This window comes from Toxorhynchites rutilus, chromosome 3 (assembly GCF_029784135.1).
Source record: "Toxorhynchites rutilus septentrionalis strain SRP chromosome 3, ASM2978413v1, whole genome shotgun sequence".
NCBI classification, from domain to species: Eukaryota; Metazoa; Arthropoda; class Insecta; order Diptera; family Culicidae; genus Toxorhynchites; species Toxorhynchites rutilus.
The window spans coordinates 271,810,433-271,831,605 of record NC_073746.1 but is presented as its reverse complement, the minus strand read 5'-3'; the positions used below and the strand labels follow the sequence as shown (position 1 = coordinate 271,831,605).

Genomic DNA, 21,173 nt, shown 5'->3' with positions numbered 1-21,173 from the left:
GATAATAGAGCCGTCTGTACATTGTTGCCATTATTCAAACAATTTATTTGTAAAAACCGCCTAACCGCGTATAAGCTCGATAAGTTAAAAACTAGATAAAACCGCCTCCATCACAGTTTGCCCTTCTTTTTCGTGGACCGCTCGGGTGGTGGCGGCGATGGTGAGAGCTCCTCGCGGGGCTCAGGAATCAGCTTGTTGATCCAGTCGATAACTCGCAGCAGTTGGTCTTTTTTTATCTCGTGGAGTGCATTCCGGTGTGGCACGAACTGACCACGAACGCCAAGCTTGGCCAGCTCATCGAACGTTGTTTGTCCCCATTCGATGGGCACCAGGGTGTCTCTGGAATAGTATCAAACAGTTATCAAACTAAATGAAGCTTCGCCATGTAGTGAATTCATATGATCCATTCCAGCGTGACGTAACAACGTTTCGACTCACTAAAAACAGTTTTTTTTTATTGTTTTCATGTATAAATCCCACGATTTCCAAAAAGTTTATGGGTCTGGGCCTAGTGGCAAGACAGGATCTTGACATAGGACTGTAATTGTGTGTAGGAATTGCATTTGATTTGGATTTTTTCATTGTTCATAATCCGTATTTTTTTTTTTTGATAGATCAAATGGAAGCCCTGAAAAAATATGCGTGAGTTTGAACTTTCGAACTTCTAAATCAGCAGCCAGTTAATTTTTTTAATTGTATTTTTCACATAACCAAACAACATTCTCGATATAATGACATCCTGGACCACAATTCCTTAAATTTTTAGTAGAAAGACCTACATGATAAAACGTGAATTGATCACGAATTGATAGGACAACAACCTGAACTTCAATCTAAAAAAATCTCTATCAACGTTAACGTTTTGAGTCAGGTTCTAGTCAAATCTTTGGGAAGTATAAGGTGCAATCATCCAGTATCATCTTCAAGGCCATTCCTAGATAATCCCTCCATTGATTCTGACAACTGATAAATACCTATTATCTGTAAATCGAGAATAATTCATAAAACGCATCTAATCACATTGTGAGCTAACGCCGAATTGTAGGCAAAAAGATTGCTCATTGTGTAGTGGGGGAAAACGAGTGGCTAGTAAAATCGAAAAAAACATACCCATTTTAATTGTCAAATTGTTATTTTTTTCTATATTCACTGTTCATGTCTTAAGGAAAAAAAAATTGCTGGATAAATTTCCTGCCTAATGGTACACAACACAACATATGTCGCAAAAGCGATTTTGAGTAATATGCGTTTGAAAACTCTTAATGAATCGTTACATTTTTCGTAGAGTAACCCCCCTATATAGAAATCAAAGACATAGTCCTATGTTAAAAGTAAACGATGTCAAAGTAAAATTGAAAAAATTTCCTACAAGAATCTTCAGTTTGGGGGTCTCCGTAGTCACATTGGTTGCGCGTTCGCTTAGTAAGCGATCGATCGTGAGTTCAAAACTCAAGGCCCTCATTGACCATTTTTGTGTTGTTACAGAATTGACGAATTTATGTTGGATTTACAACCAGATGGCGCAGCGAGTAAAATGAGGATATTTTGTTTTTTTGGTATGAACTTCGTTCAAATTTTTTAGAAAAATCAGAATTTATCTTCAAATTTTCCGGTTTCATGTATACTTTCCACGCTGAAAAGGTTAGAAAATCATCATTTTACAATGTGCTACGTATATTACGAGGAATGACTTCTTATAAGTATTGTAACTTTAATTTTTTCAACTAAGTAAACGACGAATAGGGTGTTTTGCGCTAAAAATACTGCAAATCCTTCTCGTATCGGCCCCTATATAATCAATGATATCAGCAAATTTGATATGATATCGATTTCATCGCAATTATCCATAGCATCAATAACCGGTATGCATCATCAAACCTAAAATTTCCGAAGATTATCTATGACTTTGGTAAAATCGCTTGTTGAAACCATCGGGAATATACAAAACAATAATTTTCTAACCATATACTGACGATATTTAGTGGCTGAAATGAATCTAAATAAAAATTAAATTAATAATTACGACCGAATAGCGCTTTTCAGTGCGTAAAATAAACAAACACCCTCACTTTTGTAGTTCTGAGCTCTAATGTAGGTGTCGCATGAGCTGATTCAGCTTTGCGTAAATCCGTCAATAGCTACGTCCACGCAACAATCATCAGCGATGGAGATCGATCCACGGTCGAAATAAGATCGATTCATCCATACAACTGCTCTGCTCTGCCAGACACATCGAGCTACTGTTCTATAAATAACTCAACAATGATCAATCAACTGTCTCCGCTGTCCGGTGGTCCAACTGGATAATGGAAGAACAGAAAGAATACTCTTACGCCTAAATGGCTCCTGTGTGAATGTACCATATGTAATGGTATAGAAGGAATACTGGCGAATGGCAACTGTGTAATGTTCTAATTATAGATATGATAACCATGTGACATGTACACGATTAAAATTCGGCTCTGTTACAGCTAAAATGCTAATGAGCCTTAAATAAATAAATGGGATAAAAAAAAATCTTCAGTTGAAGAATATTTTACAGTTGAATTCTCTTGTTGCCAGTCCAATACTTTTGAGACATGACAACACCTGACTTTTTGTGGTTTCCGACTGTTGAACATTAATGTTGTATTTTCAGTTCCGCTTCAAAGCATACAAATGAACTTTGTTCTATCATTCATCAACAAAAGATGAAGGTAGATTCCCATATATTCAGTTTTTCGAAAAACTCGCAAGAACCTTGCAAAAATCGGCATACTTTTTGTGACGTGATAACACGAACTGTGCGTCTCCAAAATGCGTTATCACGTTACAAAATCAATAAAGTGTATGAAATATGAATTTCACCGTATTGTAAGCAAGCCATATACGAATTTCCATGTTGGTATATTACTGACAATTTGATAATATGGTGACTTTTTTCTTGCTCTCTTCATTCTAGCGTTTTAGCGCCATTTTGCGTTTTCATTACTTCAAAAACATAGAAAAAATATTGTTGACCTGTAGAGAAAAAGATGTGCTTTTAGATTGCGAAACATTACAAAACAAGGCAATTTTAATTGCTTATGGTATGTTCATCAAAATAAGCTATGTTAGTGGAATCTACATGGTCGGTGTTAAGTCAGACCGAACCACATGACATTTTTCTGATTTCGAGAGAAACGAACTTGAAGTTTGGCGCTATAAGGGGCTTTCATTGAGCATTCAAAACAATTTCCATACGTCATTTCAGCTGTATGCGTGATTTTCCAAATCTGATAGGTGTGGTATGTAGCTTACGTAACGCTTAACCAAATGCAATCAATAACTCGAAATTTTTAATTTTGTGACTTGATCCTCTCTGACCTAACAGCGTCCACATGTCACCTGTAATACACGGCATGCAGTTATTTTGAAAAAAAATCGGGATGGTCCTGAACCGACCTTCGAAAGATGGTCCTGGTAAACTGACCCCAAGTTCTTACTTCGTAATTATTTAACACGTTCACTCTGGCGCTTGATATCAATGGGTTACACAATCATGGCTCATCGGGTGGCACCCACTACCGGGGGATCACATTTGTCTTTGCTATCAGACACTTTTGATTAACTCTATGTATACATTTGTGTGTACATGTGTGCTTACCTGTGCAAAGACGTGTATGTTTGCGTGTTGACGAAGACGTTGACGTTTACCGCTGACCGTTGACGTTTACCGCTGACCGTTGACGTTTGCGAGTGCACTTGTATGTGCACTTTCTTTGTCTCACTCCACACACGATGCTCTAAGGCTAAGTTCTTCCCACTCTAACTTTATCTTCTTTTCGCTCAAATCCTGTCTGCTCACTATCTATAAAGCTTTATTTTTCTGGCGTAGGACTACGTCTTTCAGATCTGTACCGGGTGTAAGTTCAAAATTTCGAAAACGAGAGAGTGACGCTGGAGTGCAAGGTTTTGAGCGTTAATACCTCTTCACCGGTTGAATGGATTGATATAATAATCATTTTATTCGAAAGATAAAATGTCAAAGAGTTATATGATTGTCACTCATTGCTTTAAAAAATTTTTATAATAGCTTAAAAATTGCTTAGAAAGCAAGCTATTGACATCATAGCAATCCAACTCATTGATGATGATTCCTTTTGTGGTGATTGGTGATTTCTTTTACTCGTTTGCAAATGCGCTCGAGCAGAGAAAGATTTGCGCATTCGGTTCCCGTGATGCAATCGTATCCAAAAGTATCAGTTTCTATTCTGCCTCCTCGTGGAGTGGTCATGAACTCTCGTGTATTATCCTCACGAGAACAAAATAGAATTATGTATCAAACTTCATCAGTTGCTTTTGCAAAACCACGCAAACCCAACGGTTCTTTTCTGGACCACCAACAAGTTGTAAATAGTAGAATTTAATGTTAATAACAATTTCATACTCACACCCATCCACTCACAGACAAACAAGGAAAACTTTCAGCAATCTTTAGAAATAATTATTCATTCATTCTTTCATTGAGAATTGATTCAGACGTAATTTAAAACAAATGATTATGGAGCCAGCGGTATAACCGCAATGGTAGACGTTGGAACCTTGCGGTTATATCACAGATATAACCCACTTCTAGTTTTTCATTCTTCTTCGCGCACCCATGGATATATGCTAACACTATCATTCCCGATCGTATCGTGACATCTCATGCCATTTCCGGTATTCAGAACCGTTTTCAACAAACAGAAAGTCACCATCTTCGATTCCGAAATGGCATTGGAATACATTATTCAACTTCCGCTGATAAGACCCTTGCACCCAATACCCATATCGTATGGGTTTTCCATATTTTGTTTGTCATTTTATACTATTATCAGCAAAGCGGAAGTCGAAACAAGATTATATTCAATATTATGGAATCTACGTTCATCTATTGTTGACAAATCATAGAACATAGTTCATTTGTATGTTTTGAAACGTCACTGTAATTTAATAAATTAATCATTAATGATCAACAGTCCAAACTGGCGATAAATGACAACTTCTTGAGACAGTTTATACTCCTCTATTTGTGGACCGATTTTTACCAAATTTTGTGGTTTGTTGACCCTTAGCAAAGAGAAGAGAAACCTAAAAATAAATGTTTGAACTTAAGTTATTCTGATAAACTAAAAAAATACTCTATTTTTGTTACGTGACAACGCATCAAAATACCTGTTCTTCAAATGCTTGTTTCTCATAAATTACAAAATGAAACCTAGGTCTATCCACGGCTTTTCAAACAAGTATTTAACTACCCATTCAATGGCATATAGACATTGAAGTTTGGCTAAGCAAGTGCAGAGATATCTCAAGAAGGATAAAAATAGTGAGAAACGAAAATATTTAAAATATAATTATATAGACGGATTTCGCGCCAACTCGTCTATGCGATTGCCATGAGCCTGTCAGAACTTAGTGAAACTTTCCGGGCGTGAAGACCTTACCTAATTAATCAACTTGGCATACTTAGTTTTCCGAAAATTTATCTATACTAACATATGGAAAAAGCCAAATATTTTTGACTTTTTTTTAATTTTCAAAAAAAAATTAAAATCATTTTCAAATTACAACGGTCTGTGGTCAGCCATTGTTGAAAAACGATTTCTTCTTTTCCGCTGTCCTCTGATAGAAGAGTTGTTTCTTCATGAATTGATGATTTGGAATCCAAACAGCACTAGAGCTTTATGAATGAGCAGTTAAACAAAATGGCAAATGAATTAAGAAATTGAATTTCTGTTACGAGCATGAGAAACTATTCAATCACGTGAAAACAATATCGGGAACACAAAAAATTCATTGCCGTATTCCTGTAGATGGAAATAAAATCGCAACTAAAAGTTTACAAATTCAGTAGATGATTTCAAAATCTTTAAATTGTTAAATAAAAAGAAAAAATAGGAAAGATATGATAATTGTATCTCTTGGAATATAAGTTAACATGTACATGGTATAATATCAGATGAATAAAAATGAATTTAATGTCAAAAAATGTCATAAGTTTTATTACATTTAAATTGAAATAAAGACCCTCATTAAACATTTTTATTATTATAATTTATTTTTTATTTTGTGTTGGCCTTTTTCATTGAAAAAAGAAATAAACTCAGTTTCAATAAAATATTGAAAAAGTTTTTGTTAGAAAAACTTTTTTGCCTTAAATATGCACAAGTTGCGATGTATGGAAGAGTTGTAGGGCACATATTTAACTACCATTTATCTACCATTTCATCAAAATCTGAGATGACCATTTTGAGAAAATCGTCTCTTAGTTTTTAAAATCAATTTTTTGAGTATTTTTTCTGAAAGTTCAATTATTTTCCTAAAACTCTTCCATAGATCACTTTTTAATAGGACTTATCATTTTTGAGTAAAAAAAATATATAAAATTGTCAAAAATATTTAGCCCTTTCCATATGTTTGTCTAGATAAATTTTCGGAAAACTTAGTATGCCAAGTTGCTTAATAAGGTAAGATCTTCAGGCTCAGAAAGTTTCATTGAGTGCTGAGAGGGTCATGCCAACATCTGGTCGAGTTGGCGCGAAATCCGTCTATAGTTTTTTTTAACTCGTCCTTCGAAGGTGAATGGATGAAAATTAAATTCGTTTTTAAGAATTTATGTTATAACTAATGACAATTTTCTCCTGAACCTTGATTTTAAATTTGGTTATTTGGTGCATAACCTCATGGAATGGGTCATATAAGATTTGCCGACAATACCATATCATAACAGCCAATTTTCCGAAAATTTAAGATTCTCGATTCAAACTTTCTGACACGTAATTCGTTAGAATTCGAATGACAACCGTATAAAATGGCTCTTTTCACACATACAAGCAAAGCGTCTGTTGGGCACTCATCGCATGTTTACAATCGTAATTTCGTTGCAGCAGAAGCGGATTGGTTATCAATCGGCGGTCTTGTAGATGATTTAAATGTAGATGCGGTCAATTTGCCAGCGCGAATTTTTTCCCTTAACATGAAATTTGTGAAACAGTTAGGCAAGCTATTTCCTGAACAAGGTGTTAATGTGCCGCATATAATAAAAAATACTAGCACCTATTTCACGAAGTTCGTTGAGCGACTTTCCCACTAGATTTGGATCGAAAAATGGGCAGAAAATGATTCTCAACAAATTCTATCAAGATCAAAGTCAAGCCCGAGTTGCTCAAACGCGAAAGACACAAACGAAATTTCTATAAAACTTTGACGGTTGAATTGTACGAATTTATCTACGCCGGATGATTGTTCCAAAACATTTAATACTTCGCCCTGCCTATCTCACCTTTCGCCGTGGAACATCAGCAGATCTGCAAGCTTCTCATCCTGTGTGACACACCCCAAGGAATCGTAGACTATCGAGCCGCTATTCAAAAACGATGATATTGCGAACACTCCTCCCAGGTCTCGATGCAAGTGATATGCGGTATGCAGTGCCAGCGCACCTCCCATTGAGAAGCCCCCTAAAATTGATCAACTGATTACCCCATTCTAACCATCATATACCGAAATATTACCAACAATAATCCGATTCGCGGGTACGCCCTGGGCCATCTCCCGTATCAAAATTTCATTGACGGTGTCGTAGATTGACGCGAGCGACGTTCTTATCTCCGGACAATCCATTTCGATCCGTTTCCGGTTGAACCACACGTTGGAGTTCTCGCCGCCCATCGGAGTGTACGGTTGCACCGGTGCCGTTGGGATGATCACCTTGATGTGTGGAAACTCCATATCCCGACCGAGCAGGAAACGAATCCACTCCGTCAGCCCGTTTCCCGTGTCTCCTATTGATAGGAAATTACAAAAAATCCCGTCCAATCAGTTTCGATTTCACGCCAAGGCCAACACTTGCACTGCAGACAACATTTGACCTCTTTTAACTCAAAAATTTACATAATCGTTTGCAATTCTAGTGATTCTCTGTTGCACTGATGTTTGCAAAAAAATATTCCACTCACCTGAACCGTGGAAAAAGATTACCGTTCCAACATGGTTCCTACCGGTCGGGTTGAACACCTTTTCGATAAGCCTCATATTTCTGTAATGTTAGGAACGTTCCGTAGTAAAATTAAACCAATGAATGCACACGACAAGACAACTGCGTTTACAATTGGATAGGAATGGGATGAATGGGGTGGTTTGGTTGGGTGGTTTATTTACGAATCTGGCAAGAGTTTAAGAAACTGTGGTGACAACAGGGAATAGAGCTGTGCCAATCAGGCAGAGATGCCAGATGCGAAGATATATATTTACATTGAAGTTATTTCTAACGTTTTGGAAAGATTCTATGTAACATTTACGTCAACACGAGTAAAACAAAGCTGGAATGTTGTTCCGCGAATTGTATTAAAATGAGTCGATCTTTATCACTACTATCAGTCTATAATAACTCTGAAAACCCAATCATAACTGTTCCGTGATTTCAGTTTAAAGCTGAAACCTAGTAGCGAAAAATGTTACATTGGACGTTTTGATTGATCGCGTTTGCGACAACTAAACAACAATCCCAATACCTGCCCTTCGTACAAAAGGCAGATTATTATTGTTATTACTCGTTGAATTGCACTGAAACAATAGCAATACCCGAATGATACAAAAACTCAAAATGACCGAAGTACGGTTTCGTGTTGTTTTGATTTATTGTTACTTCGGACATTTCGAGCGCTGGAGGAAAATGGCGTCTGAAATAAGTGCGCTACACACACGGCGTCACCGTCACCGTCCCGTCAACTATTCTCTTGGACTTATTTTGCCCACGTCAAAGTTGCCGGTGATGGTGTATGAGAATGCCCTCGATAATCGTTCGATTAATCGATTAATCGAATACTTCCTACAGAAATCGATTATTAATCGAACTAATACTGCACAACCAATAATCGAAGCGAACGAATAATTTACGTCGATTAATCGATCCAAACGCAGAGAGAAAAAAACGTACGACCGCTGCAGTTTTATCCTGAAAATCAATCATTATCTTTGACGCTCCGTTAAGTTCATAAACGAAGCTCAATGCCGTCAACGCGAATTGAGCTTTCTTTACGACTTTAGGGGAGCGTAAAGGATAATAATTGATTTTCAGGCGGAATGAACATTTTTTTGAACCCATATGACTTTCTAGCAAATGAGAAATATTAGTCTAACGGATTATTTCTCTCAGTGTTGCGATTAATCGATTAATCGATTATTTGGGTCGATTAATCGTATCGAATAACAAACTGCTGAAAACTATTCGATTAGCTGATGAACGATTAATTCCAAAAATTGGGTATCACCAAGATGCTGAACTAAAGGTGTTTCGTTCTTGACACTTTCAGGACATGACGTGAGACGAGTAGCGAGACGTAACTTTCAGAATTATTTACTTTTTGTTTGGGTTTATGGTTATGATTTCAATGTCAACTCGCTAAGGAAAATAATTGAAGAAAAAAGTAAACAAATATATATTCGTGGAATATAGTGCACAACCTCCTTTTGCTCTAGCCAATTACTTGTAACGGCCCTTTCCGGATCTCCTTCCCGGTATATGCACAGCATTCTACTCCTCCCTGAGCGAAATCAGTGGAGCCACAATCAGCGTTATTTTTTGTCACCATCGCCGTAAGCTGATAGTACTCTTTTCCCCGCCGATGGGAGCCAAACAGAAGTACATTTTGCTTAGAAAGAAAGGCGAAAAGATATACTAAAACATCTTTCTGCACTGTTATGATTCGACAATAAAGCGCGAGCAGCTATTTTGCCAACGAATGCATTTGTCACCAACAAATACGACTTGTTTTGTAAACAAATTTGTTTTTTCACGAGCAATGGCCGAACAGCAATTTTGACATTGCGGTCCACCTATAGTACAACGCCTTGGGAATCACTACATGGGAGAATATTTGACATTTCTCGCGTAACTTTTGAAAAGGTCCAATGTAACATTTTCGCCAACTCGAGAAAAACGTAGTTGAAGACCCGAACATTATTTCGCGAATTGTCTTAAAAGCTATCAATCTTTATCACTGTTTTCACCACTAGCTGTCAAGAATAACTTCGTAAAACCAATCGTAACTATTGTTCCGTGATTTGAGATTAAGGTTGAAGCCTCGGAGCGAAAAATGTTACATTGGACGTTTTGACTGCCCGCGTTTGCACATTGGACATATTACGTTGCACTATAAAAATTTGAAACTAACTAATAAACAACAATCCAAATATCAGCATTTCGTTCTGAAGACTGATTATTATTGTTAACACTCGTTGAATTGCACTGAAATCGATAACAACACCTGTAAGAAACAAATTCCAAAACGACCGAAGTACGACTGCGAGTTGTTTTGACTGCTTTGTTACTTCGGACGTTTCGGCCGTCGGAGGAAAGTGGCGTCCGAAGTAACAGCCGGGTGCTTAAAATTCGAATCTGTACATTGGATATTTTTTGTATCGGCGACAAAAAGATGAAGAAGATAGATACGTGAACGATTGTTTTTGTAATACATTCAATGATTGAAAACTAATAGCGTGCATCCATTAACTCGATTTGTTTACATTTGTTACATAGGACCTTTTCAAAAGTTACGCGAGATTTCATTCATTTACGTTGACTTCACGCTGACGGGACGTTGTATGTGTAGTGCACTATAACAGTCGAAAGGTTCAAATCCGAATCTGTGCATAGTGATGTATAAATTTTTTATTTATTCGATTATCGATTAATCGTTCGGACATTTTTCAATATTCGATTCATTCGAATAATTCTCGCGTAACTTTTGAAAAGGTCCAATGTAACATTTTCGTCAACTCGAGAAAAACGAAGTTGAAGACCGGAACATTATTCCGCGTATTGTCTTAAAAGTTATCGATCTTTATCGCTCCTCTCACCACTAGCGATCAAGAATAACTCTCCAAAACCAATCGTAGCTGTTGTGCCGTAATTTGAGTTTAAAGTTGAAGCCAATGAGCGAAAAATGTTACATTGGTCGTTTTGACTGTCCGCGTTTGCACATTGGACATATTACGTTGTACGATAAGAATTTGAAACTAACTACTAAACAACAATCCAAAAATCAGCATTTCGTTCTAAAGACAGATTATTATTGTTATCACCCGTTGAATTGAACTGAAATCGATAACAACTACTGTAAGAAACAAAAACTTAAAACGACCGAAGTACGACTTCGTGTTGTTTTGACTGCTTTGTTACTTCGGACGTTTCGGGCATTGGCGGAAAGTGGCGTCCGAAGTAACAGCCGGGTGCTTAAAATCCGAATCTATACATTGGATATTTTTTGTATCGGCGATAAAAAGATGAAGAAAATAGATACGTGAACGATTGTTTTTGTAATGGATTCAATGATTGAAGACTAATAGCGTGCATCCATTAACTCGATTTGTTTACATTTGTTACATAGGACCTTTTCAAAAGTTACGCGAGAATTGTTTTTCAATATTCGATTAATCGAGCGAATATTTATTTCTTGTAATAATCACGTATCACGTTGTCATTCTGGTCGCGTGGTCCATCGGGTTGTCGATGATAGATGGTTGGATGAAAAAATGTTGGACAAAAAAACTATATAGCCTAATTCTTAACCTAAAAATGCATTAGCCTTGTGAAAAATTCTTTCATTCATTAATCGCGATTACAGTATTCGATGTATTTATATTTTGATTTTAAATTATTCGATACCAAATTACTCGATTATAATTTCAGATATTCGATTATTTGAATTAATCGAACGATTAACCGACGTCTCTATCTGTGCATGGAACATTTTTTTATCGGTGATTAAAAGATCAAGAGAACAGATACTTGAACGCTTGTTTTCTGTAATACATGAGTCATAAGTAGCGGGACTAAATTCATGTCACGTTTTCCGCCACACGTGCTAGTGAGAGACAAACAGCTGTATGTGGTTTTGTTCTCTTCTTTGTGGACGTTGTTCGGGCTAAGTGTTTTTCCTTTGTTTACGATGAAGGTCGCGAAACAGCATCCGAAATCAGAGGTGGCTACACAAAGAACTTTTTTGACGTAGAACTACGTCTTTCAGGAAGGGTGCCAAATCAGAACAGATCACGTTTTTATGAAATAAAGTTAACGTTAATAACTATTTTCGCTGTGAACGAATTTTCATGATTTACATACCAATCGAATCGGAAATTTTCTAAGATTTGTTTGATATGCTATACATTACAATTCGCTAATCTCTAAATGGTTTGAATTCATGAAAACTGGAAGAACTTCCTATTTTCCCATACCTTTTTTTTCCGATTTGCCGTATTTCGAATGCTTATAACTCGAACATTTCTTAACAGATCGGAAAGATGTTTGCATCAATTTAATCAATTTATAGGAAATATTTCTACGCGTTTATCACAATTAATAAAATATTATTTTTCATTTGATGAACAATTGAATAACTGTAAAATGTCAAGCGTTATTGAAACGCCCTAACTGCCTCGCTTTGATTGGCCCGATTTACGGTTTCCCCAACACATACTTCAAAATCAATGTACCCGTGGAAATCCGTTCTGCAAACATACATGCAAGTCGGGAGTATTTTTGTTCCCACTGAGCTGTGTTTCCCTAACACGGACTTCAAAATTAATGTACCTGGGGGAATCCACTTTGCAAAAACATGCAAGTCGGGGGTATATTTTGGTGTTGAGTACTTTTGTACTCGCCTGTCGTTGTGCAGACCGGAATATGTTTCCCTAAAACGTACTTTTAAACTGAGATGCCTGGGAAAATCGTCATTTCAGATACTAGAGGTGAATGAACTTTCGCGGTTCGAGAACAACGTTAATATGAGATGTGCAATATTTTCAGAGGGAAATGTAAAATACAATGATCGTTTGACAATTCTTCCGTTCACTACCAAAATAATCCTAGGCATCATATCGAACGTAAAAGGACGTTCATCAAATTTATTTGAAGAACATAATCTATTACAAAAATTTCGATGCAATCTAAAATAATATTCGAAGGGGTAAACAAGTGGATTGCATGATATAATTGCGTAGTTCTACGTCAAAAATATGCGGTCGTGTCCTAGATACAACCCTTTACTTACTTTAAAATTTTTTTTGTAGAAAAGCACCAGAAGGTTGGAGAGATAGTGTTCTGGCCGGTCTTAGCTCCGTGCCATAACGCAAAGGCCACTCGGGATGGGTTGACCACACATTACATACCATTTGTACGAAAAAAAGACAATCCCCGAAGATACCACAGGCGCGATCAATCGAGTCGTAGGGGAACCCGGGGCAAGAGGGCCCATCTGATTATTTTGCCTATTTCCATCTTTTACAATTATTTAACTACAGAACTTTGTCTTATACAGATACTGCATATATCTCACATATTATCAGCCAGAACCTTAAATATTTTTTATTGGAAAACAGATAAATACTAACATCATTTTTATAAATGAAACATTTTCATAGTAAACATAACTTTTAAACAATTTGATGCATAGCTACACCTAAATAGAAGTATGAATGAACAAACCAGAAAAAAATGAAAAAATAAATATAACAAAAGAGCATTCAAAAACGCGTATTAGCTTAAGGTGGCACTGTATCCTATTGGGCCATACTGTCCCAGTCGGTGTAGGAAAATGTTCGGAAAGCCACCACAGCTACACAACTCAAAAACCGCGTCATCATATGTCTCATTGTTTCTCACCTCAAGCGTACATGGCTTATGGGCTTGTGAAAATGCAATGATGAATTGAATTTGGGGAATACATTTTTTTTTACCAGGCGAGTTTTCATTTAGTCACGCTACTTATGACTCAATCGTTAAACACAAACGGTTCAGAAATGTGGAACTTGAAAAAACTGGATTTTATTCTCGTAGTTACTGATTGTAGTCGTTTTTTATTGTTTTCATGACTTTGGATTAGAGGGTGCTATATTTTTTTAATATTTTATCTTGAAAGCTGATTTTTACATAACATATCTCGATATCAGAGATGCTATTTTTTTCTTTTTTGGAATATGATTTTTCGAAGTTAACCGGTGGTCCGAAAAATTATTTTTTCACTTTTATCCAAAAATGACTTTTTGCAAAAAATTACAACATTTGAACTACTAAACCGATTTAGATGATCGACATATTAAATTGAATACAATAAGCTATTCTTCTTTGAAAATATCACACTTTCGGGAAGATTGAATTTTAGTCGCATATATCTAGTCTAGTCACATAGGAATATTGAACGAACACTTAAAATATGTTAAATTTGCAAAATAATATCTCAAAAACGGAAAATAACACCTCTCTTATTTTTGGATGTGTTATGTAAAAAACCTCAGGTTCCAAGAAAAAATATTAATAAATATAGCGCCCTCTCTCTTTAACCGAGAAACCTATGAAAAACTAACTCAAACAATAATTACAGAAACGAAAACCCAAATTTTTCGTAAATTTTTTATTCAAAGAAAACTAAGTCATCAGCTTCAATTTTATGATTTTTTGTAGTGGGAAAAAGGGGGGGGGGAATGGATTTTTCGAACCATTGGATGACTTTGAAAATTTATATCTCAAAACAGAAAAAAATTGCATCTCTGATATCGATATATGTTATGTAAAAATCCTCAAGAAAAAATATAAAAAAAATATTGTGCTCTCTAGTCCAAAACCATGAAAAAAATAAAAGACGACTACAATTGATAATTACGAAAATGAAAATTTGTTTTTGCAAGTTCATTTTTTTTAATAAAAGCTTCAATTTGATAAGTCGATTATCTGAATCGGTTCAGTGGTTCAAAAGTTATGAATTTAAAAAAAACATTTCTGGGAAAAAGTGGAAAAAATTGAATTTTCGGACCACCATAAAACGGAAATGGTCTCCCTAACGAAAAAAATTAAAAACAAATACGGGTCTAATGTTTTGCGATGAAGATCAAAATTACCACTTTTGACGAAAATCTGAGCACCACTATATCGGTTTGGCATGGAATGGCTATATTGCTATAATAGTTAAAATTGATCATGGATTGCTCATAAACATGGACTGCACTTGGAAATCACAAGTTTCATATGTGTATTACAGGATAGAAACTGCTCCCGTGGCCGAGTGGTTAGCATCACATATTATTACGCCGGGGGTTCGGGTTCGATCCCCGTTCTGGCCGGGAGATTTTTCGTCAAAGAAATTTCTTCCGACTTGCACTGTGGTCGCGCGTATTATAGAGCTTGCCACTCCAGAATACATTCGACATAGAAATCTCAACTAAATACTACTAATAAAAAATGACGGTAGTAATACCTACGTTGAGAAGGCAAAAGTACCACCGAGAACGTTAATGCCATCCAAGAAGATCATAGGGTATAAACATGGTATAATTATAACAACAGAAAGTTTGAACACGCTGAGCGCCGTGTATCGGTCCGTAAGGACTGACGCGGAGTTTTGACGTAGGATTACGTCTTTCGGGAACATATTGGGGTACAAATTGAAAATCAAAAATCGAGCACATCGTGAAAATTGTCCAATTTCAAACGCTTATTGCTCAGTCATTTCATGATGGATTGATGAGATTTTTGCGTCAATAGATTTCGGTACTCCATAACAATTTTTTATAATGAACAAAATAATATATGTCATTAAACTAACTATCGAACAATGAAAAATCTCAACCCCTATCCTAACGGAAATACCCACTTCTGATTGGTCGAAATTGACGACACATGCGGCGAGTCCCTAACAGAGACATCTAAACCAAACTGCCTGGGGGAAATCGGCATTGCAAATACATGAAAGTAGGGGGAATTCTTGTTCCTACCGAAATATGTTCCCTAACAGAGACATCAAAACCAAGCTGCCTGGGGGAAATCGACATTGCAAATACATGAAAGCAGGGGAAACTCTTGTTCCTACCAAAATGTGTTCCCTAACAGAGACATTAATACCAAGCTGCCTGGAGGAAATCGGCATTGCAAATAGGTAAAAGTAGGGGGAGCTTTTGTTCCTACCGAAATGTATTCCCTAACAGAGATATCAAAACCAAGGTGCCCGGGGGAAATCGGGATTACAAATACAGTAGAACCTCGATTATCCGCGAGCGGTTGATCCGCGGTGCGGATTATCCGCGAAGGTGAGTTCCCTAGTAATTATATGAATCTTCCCGAAATTTGTCAGTGAATGGTAGAGTTTTGTTTTTTTTGTTTTGGTCTTGGCTTTCACATTATCTGATCAATGATGAACACGACCTTCCAATTGATAGTTCAATAATTTCTGTACTGATGAAACATTGTTTTCATGCTATAATTTTGACGTAGGACTACGTCTTTCATTTCTATACCGGGGTGTAAAATCAAAGTTTCGAAAACGAAAGCGTTACGCCGGAGACCGAGATTTTGAGCGTTAATAGCTCCTAAACAACTGAACGAAATTGTATGATAGACACTTCATTCGAAAGATAAAATGTCTACGCGTTCTATAGTTGTTACTTTTTGATCCAAAAACTTGTTTCAATAGTCTTAAAATTGCTTTCAAAACAGGCTATTGAAATCACCAATCGGTATAAAAGCGAGCGCCGCTCGGAAATCCACTCAGTTCTAATTGAACAGCGATTGGAGCATGTTGTCGCTGTTGTGGTGAAGCTCTTCGTTTATCATGAAAGCGCGAATGTTTTCTATCCATGTAACACTGTAACCAAATACATTTGGTTTTGTGATTTTTCAAGCAATCGCAATTAACAGGATAGCTTCTGAAGATTATTCTTCCCCATCAGTAGGATATTTCCGTATCCAATATTGTATGCGCCCGCAATCGATTATTGCTCAGTCGCCGAAAGTTCCGAGCTCAGAGAGTTCATTCCCCTCTAGTTTGCCTTCCAAATTGCCATCGTAAACCACGCTTTCTCTCGATTCAATCACGCACAAAAAGCATACTTAAGCGATATTCTGGTGGTGAGACGCATTCATTTTTCGTGAGGACATCGACAAGACAACATCGTTGCTGAGGGTGCTGGACGGCGAAGGATCGAGATCTGCCCTGAAACGCAAGCAGTTTGTTTGAAACTGTGAGGGAGCACAGAGAAGCCGATCCTTCAGGAGAAGAGAAGGTGACCATCGAAGCAGCCGCTACACACACATACACGCACGGAATTCCTTCCGTTTGGATGCCATTCAGCATCGAGAAAGATCCGGAAAATAATCGGCCAGTTCCTCTGGGAATTTAAAAATACATTCATGTGAAAGAGTTTATTTGAATGTTTTCTATCCATGTAACACTCTGACCAAATATGTTTCAATCAAGTGCTATTAACAGATGGTTATCGAGTTAGCATAAACCACTGGTGGGCTTCCAATATCGAGGAAAATGTGGAAATATCTAATCGTTGCTGGAAAATAATCTGCCAGTTCCCCTTGGAATTGAAAATAACATTCAAGCGAAAGAGTTTATTTTAATGTTTTCTATCCATAAAATATCCATATAATACATTTGGGTTTGTGATTTGTCAATCAAGTGCAGTTTAGCAGGAAAGTTTCTGAAGATTATTCTTCAGAACAAGGTTTTTCGTATCCTATATTGGATGAATAAAACCTTGTGCCTCCAACGTAACGCTCTCGTTTTCGAAGTCCCCCAAATATTCATTTATTCATTCATTCAGAATGGATTTAGATTCAACTTCAAACAAATGATCTCTAAATCAACGATAGTCCTACGTCACCCTTGCGGTTATACCATAGGTATAACCCACTTCCTGTTTTTTTTCGTGTTTGTACCTCATTTTTAGTCATATATTGCGTTACCCGCGATTTTGGTTATACGCGATGACCTGGCCCGATTATTTCGCGGATAGTCGGGGTTCTACTGTATATGCAAGTCGAGGGCATTTTTATATTTCAAGTAAGGTGATTGATACGATTAATTCCAGCAAATAAAATTAAAATTTTGAACTTTAATGTTGGTTGCTTCGTGAAATTTCATATCAATGACCGATCGTGTGTTGTAAAAAATTTAGCACAAGTTTAAGTGTAAAATTGTATATGGTAGCAGTAGTGTTAAAAATGATTTGATATATGGAACGATTTATTTCAACTTTCATAAATAAAAACCAAGCTGTGTTTCCGCTCGTGAACATGTCGTTTGGCTGTCTGTTTTGTTGTGTTCATTTTCACCCAAGGAAAATTTATACGGCGAGAAAAATTGGCAAAGTAAAGAAATATTAGAAAAAGTGATTTCCCATATGCTCTACATATAGTATTGGTATTTGTTAGTCCAATTAATATTCGCATTGGGTTGAGTAAACGCTCAGAAAGTAAAAATTATGAAACAAAATTACCTTTTCCATTTCAAATGTGTTTTCTCTATATTAAAGTAACATGTTTTTACTGATGAGAAAAATTGATAATTGTGTTCGGTATTGGTAATTATGTTATATTACATTGGTGAGTTTTTTTTTATTTCATCCATACATGCCTCCTGTCATCTCGTCTAGGATCACAGAGGGCGGTTTTCATCATATTTCGTTCCACTTCGGTATCCTTTATGTGATACGCACCATCCAACGACTGTTTACCAACCTTCTGTCATCATCACTCGGTAAACACTGCTGGAGTGAACAAACAATACCCAACAGCCAAACAAAACGGCTCTTTTCAGGGCCACCAAATCATTATCTAAGAGTTTAACCATGAAATTCTTCGAACATATCCAAAATCATCAGATATCCTAACGTAATCCTACGTCAACTATGCGGTCGTGCTCGGACACTTATATACTGATCAAAAGTGGAATAGAGAAACAAAAACCGAAAATCCAACATGATTCCGCGTGTGGATGTAACTTCTGCGGCTTCGATATTAAGCATTTTGAGTGGTTTAATTGCAAAATTGAATTCGCTGATAGATATATTTCGGTTTGTGAATTAACAGAGATTAACAGAGAGATTAACAAAATTCATGGCGTAACAAATTTGATTCGCCGATTTTTTCCAATTTTCGAATAAATGACAGCGATAAAAATACAGTGTTAACAATACACTCTAAACCACTTCTACCCAAACTTTCAAGAGAAAATACCCAATGGGCACATACAATACAGCGTATTTTCTGTGATGCAATTTGATGTGGGACACCCGGCATTATTGTTATCGCATTGGTATTGGTATATATAATCTATCATCTGCCATTCTAAGCGAAATATTAGGCTGTCAAAAAAGTCCTGCGGTATTTCCGCGAGGTGTCGTTGTAAGCGCGTAGTTCTAGTTGTATTCATTGTATCGAGTCATACTATATCTTGTTGGAAAGGTATTTCTGCGCGCTATAATATAGTCCTTCACAGTGTTTTGTTTGGTTAAGTCGTTCGTGAGTTATAGTGTCGCAAATATGGAGCAAAATAAAGAGAAAATCCGACATATTTTACAGTACTACTATGACAAAGGCAAAAATGCATCTCAAGCTGCCAATAAAATTTGTGCAGTTTATGGACCCGATACAGTTTTCGGAAGGCCTGTCGTCGAAAATTGCGACAAAATCGCTTAATTAGCCGAGAAAGATCGGCATAGTAGCAGCCGTAGCATCGGCCAAGAGCTGGGGATAAGTCATCAAACCGTTATTAACCATTTGAAGAAGCTTGGATTCACAAAGAAGCTCGATGTATGGGTGCCACACACGTTGACGCAAAAAAACATCTTTGACCGTATCGACGCTGCTGAATCGCAACAAAATCGACTCGTTTCTGAAGCGGATGGTGACTTGCGATGAAAAGTGGGTCACTTACGACAACGTGAAGCGCAAACGGTCGTGGTCGAAGCCCGCTGAAGCGGCTCAGACGGTGGCCAAGCCCTCATTAACGGCCAGGAAGGTTCTGCTGTGTGTTTGGTGGGATTGTCAAGGAATAATCTATTATGAGCTGCTTCCCTATGGCCAAACGCTCAATTCGGACCTGTACTGCCAACAACTGGACCGCTTGAAGGTAGCACTCATGAAGAAGAGGCCATCTTCGATAAACAGAGGCCGCATTGTCTTCCATCAGGACAACGCCAGGCCACACACTTCTTCGGTGACGCGCCAGAAGCTCCGGGAGCTCGGATTGGAGGTTCTTTTGCATCCGCCGTATAGTCCGGACCTTGCACCAAGTGACTACCACCTGTTTTTGTCCATGGCGAACGAGCTAGGTAGTCAGAAGTTAGCCACAAAAGAGGCCTGTGAAATTTGGCTATCCGAGTTTTTTGCCAATAAGGAAGCGAGCTTCTATAACAGGGGTATTATGAAGTTGGCATCTCGTTGGGAACAAGTCATCGAACAAAACGGCGCATATTTGACTTAAAACAGATGATTGTAACTAGTTTTATGAACAAATGAAGATTCAAAAAAAATACCGTAGGACTTTTTTGACAGCCTAATATATGTAGTCGCTTGATACTAACCCATCAGATTACTCAGTGCGTGTTATGAAGGCTCAGGCCTTGAACGCCACTCAAGAACAATAAAACAGAAGTTGCATCAAAGTTCGCGATAGTTATCATACGGCCCTTGAGTTACCAACACTGTTTGTGCAACACTTTCTCGCAATCGTCGTCCAACCATTCGTCATTGTCCTTTTTTCCACGTGCCTTCGCTGCGTTACTAATAACTGCCTTTTATGGTGCTCCTTTTCTCCACCTCTAGAGACCCTTGCTCTAGTCTTATGTGGTTGTATTGTGGCGTAATGTAATTCCTGCAGCTGAGCCTGGATTTGTGGAAAAACACAAATAACACTGTATTGTACACAATCCCAGTTCTCTCTTGAAAATCTGTTAAACCAATATAGTTATAAATTCAACATTATTAATGGACAAACAAACAATACTATTTGAGTACACATAACAACAAAGTTTATTAAAAATATTAAAAAGTTTTTCTTTATTGTTTTCGATTTGCTTTTTTCTTTAGACATAATTTATAATACATTCTCGACAGCGCATAGCCGATAGTACGCATTCTAATAAGCAGTTAAAGGAAAAAATAATTTAAATTTAATAATATTCAAGGTACACGAAATTTCCTGTTTTTCCTCTCATTTTTGATTTAGTTCCAAAGGAAAAATAAACAATTAAAACCAACAACGAATTTATCCTCTAAATAAGTTAAATTGTTACTTGTGAATTATAAAATTTGCCCTATCGAAAAAAAAAGGAAAAAAATAATTTTACAATTCATCTATTCCTATATTTTAGTGTGATTTGTATATATG

The 21,173-nt window shown here is 36.9% G+C and overlaps 1 protein-coding gene across 1 annotated transcript; it reads right to left on the bottom strand.

The window, feature by feature from the left end:
• Positions 1 to 17: 17 nt before the first annotated feature.
• LOC129777012 (lysophospholipase-like protein 1) lies at positions 18 to 8,156 on the bottom strand. The gene is made up of 4 exons (XM_055783042.1): positions 7,962 to 8,156; positions 7,518 to 7,787; positions 7,286 to 7,463; positions 18 to 339 (listed from the first exon to the last, which is right to left on the bottom strand). Exons 1-4 carry the CDS (start codon positions 8,035 to 8,037, stop codon positions 111 to 113), a joined length of 753 nt encoding a protein of 250 aa, XP_055639017.1. The 5' UTR covers positions 8,038 to 8,156; the 3' UTR covers positions 18 to 110.
• Positions 8,157 to 21,173: the final 13,017 nt, after the last annotated feature.

What these genes read in the sequence shown, in the direction of transcription:
- LOC129777012 (XM_055783042.1), bottom strand. Translation starts at nt 8,037, where the DNA reads ATGAGGCTTATCGAAAAGGTGTTCAACCCGACCGGTAGGAACCATGTT. An exon ending in AATCTTTTTCCACGGTTCAG is followed by an intron (nt 7,788 to 7,961) that starts GTGAGTGGAATA and finishes TCCTATCAATAG; the next exon opens with GAGACACGGGAAACGGGCTG. An exon ending in CGCGAATCGGATTATTGTTG is followed by an intron (nt 7,464 to 7,517) that starts GTAATATTTCGG and finishes GATCAATTTTAG; the next exon opens with GGGGCTTCTCAATGGGAGGT.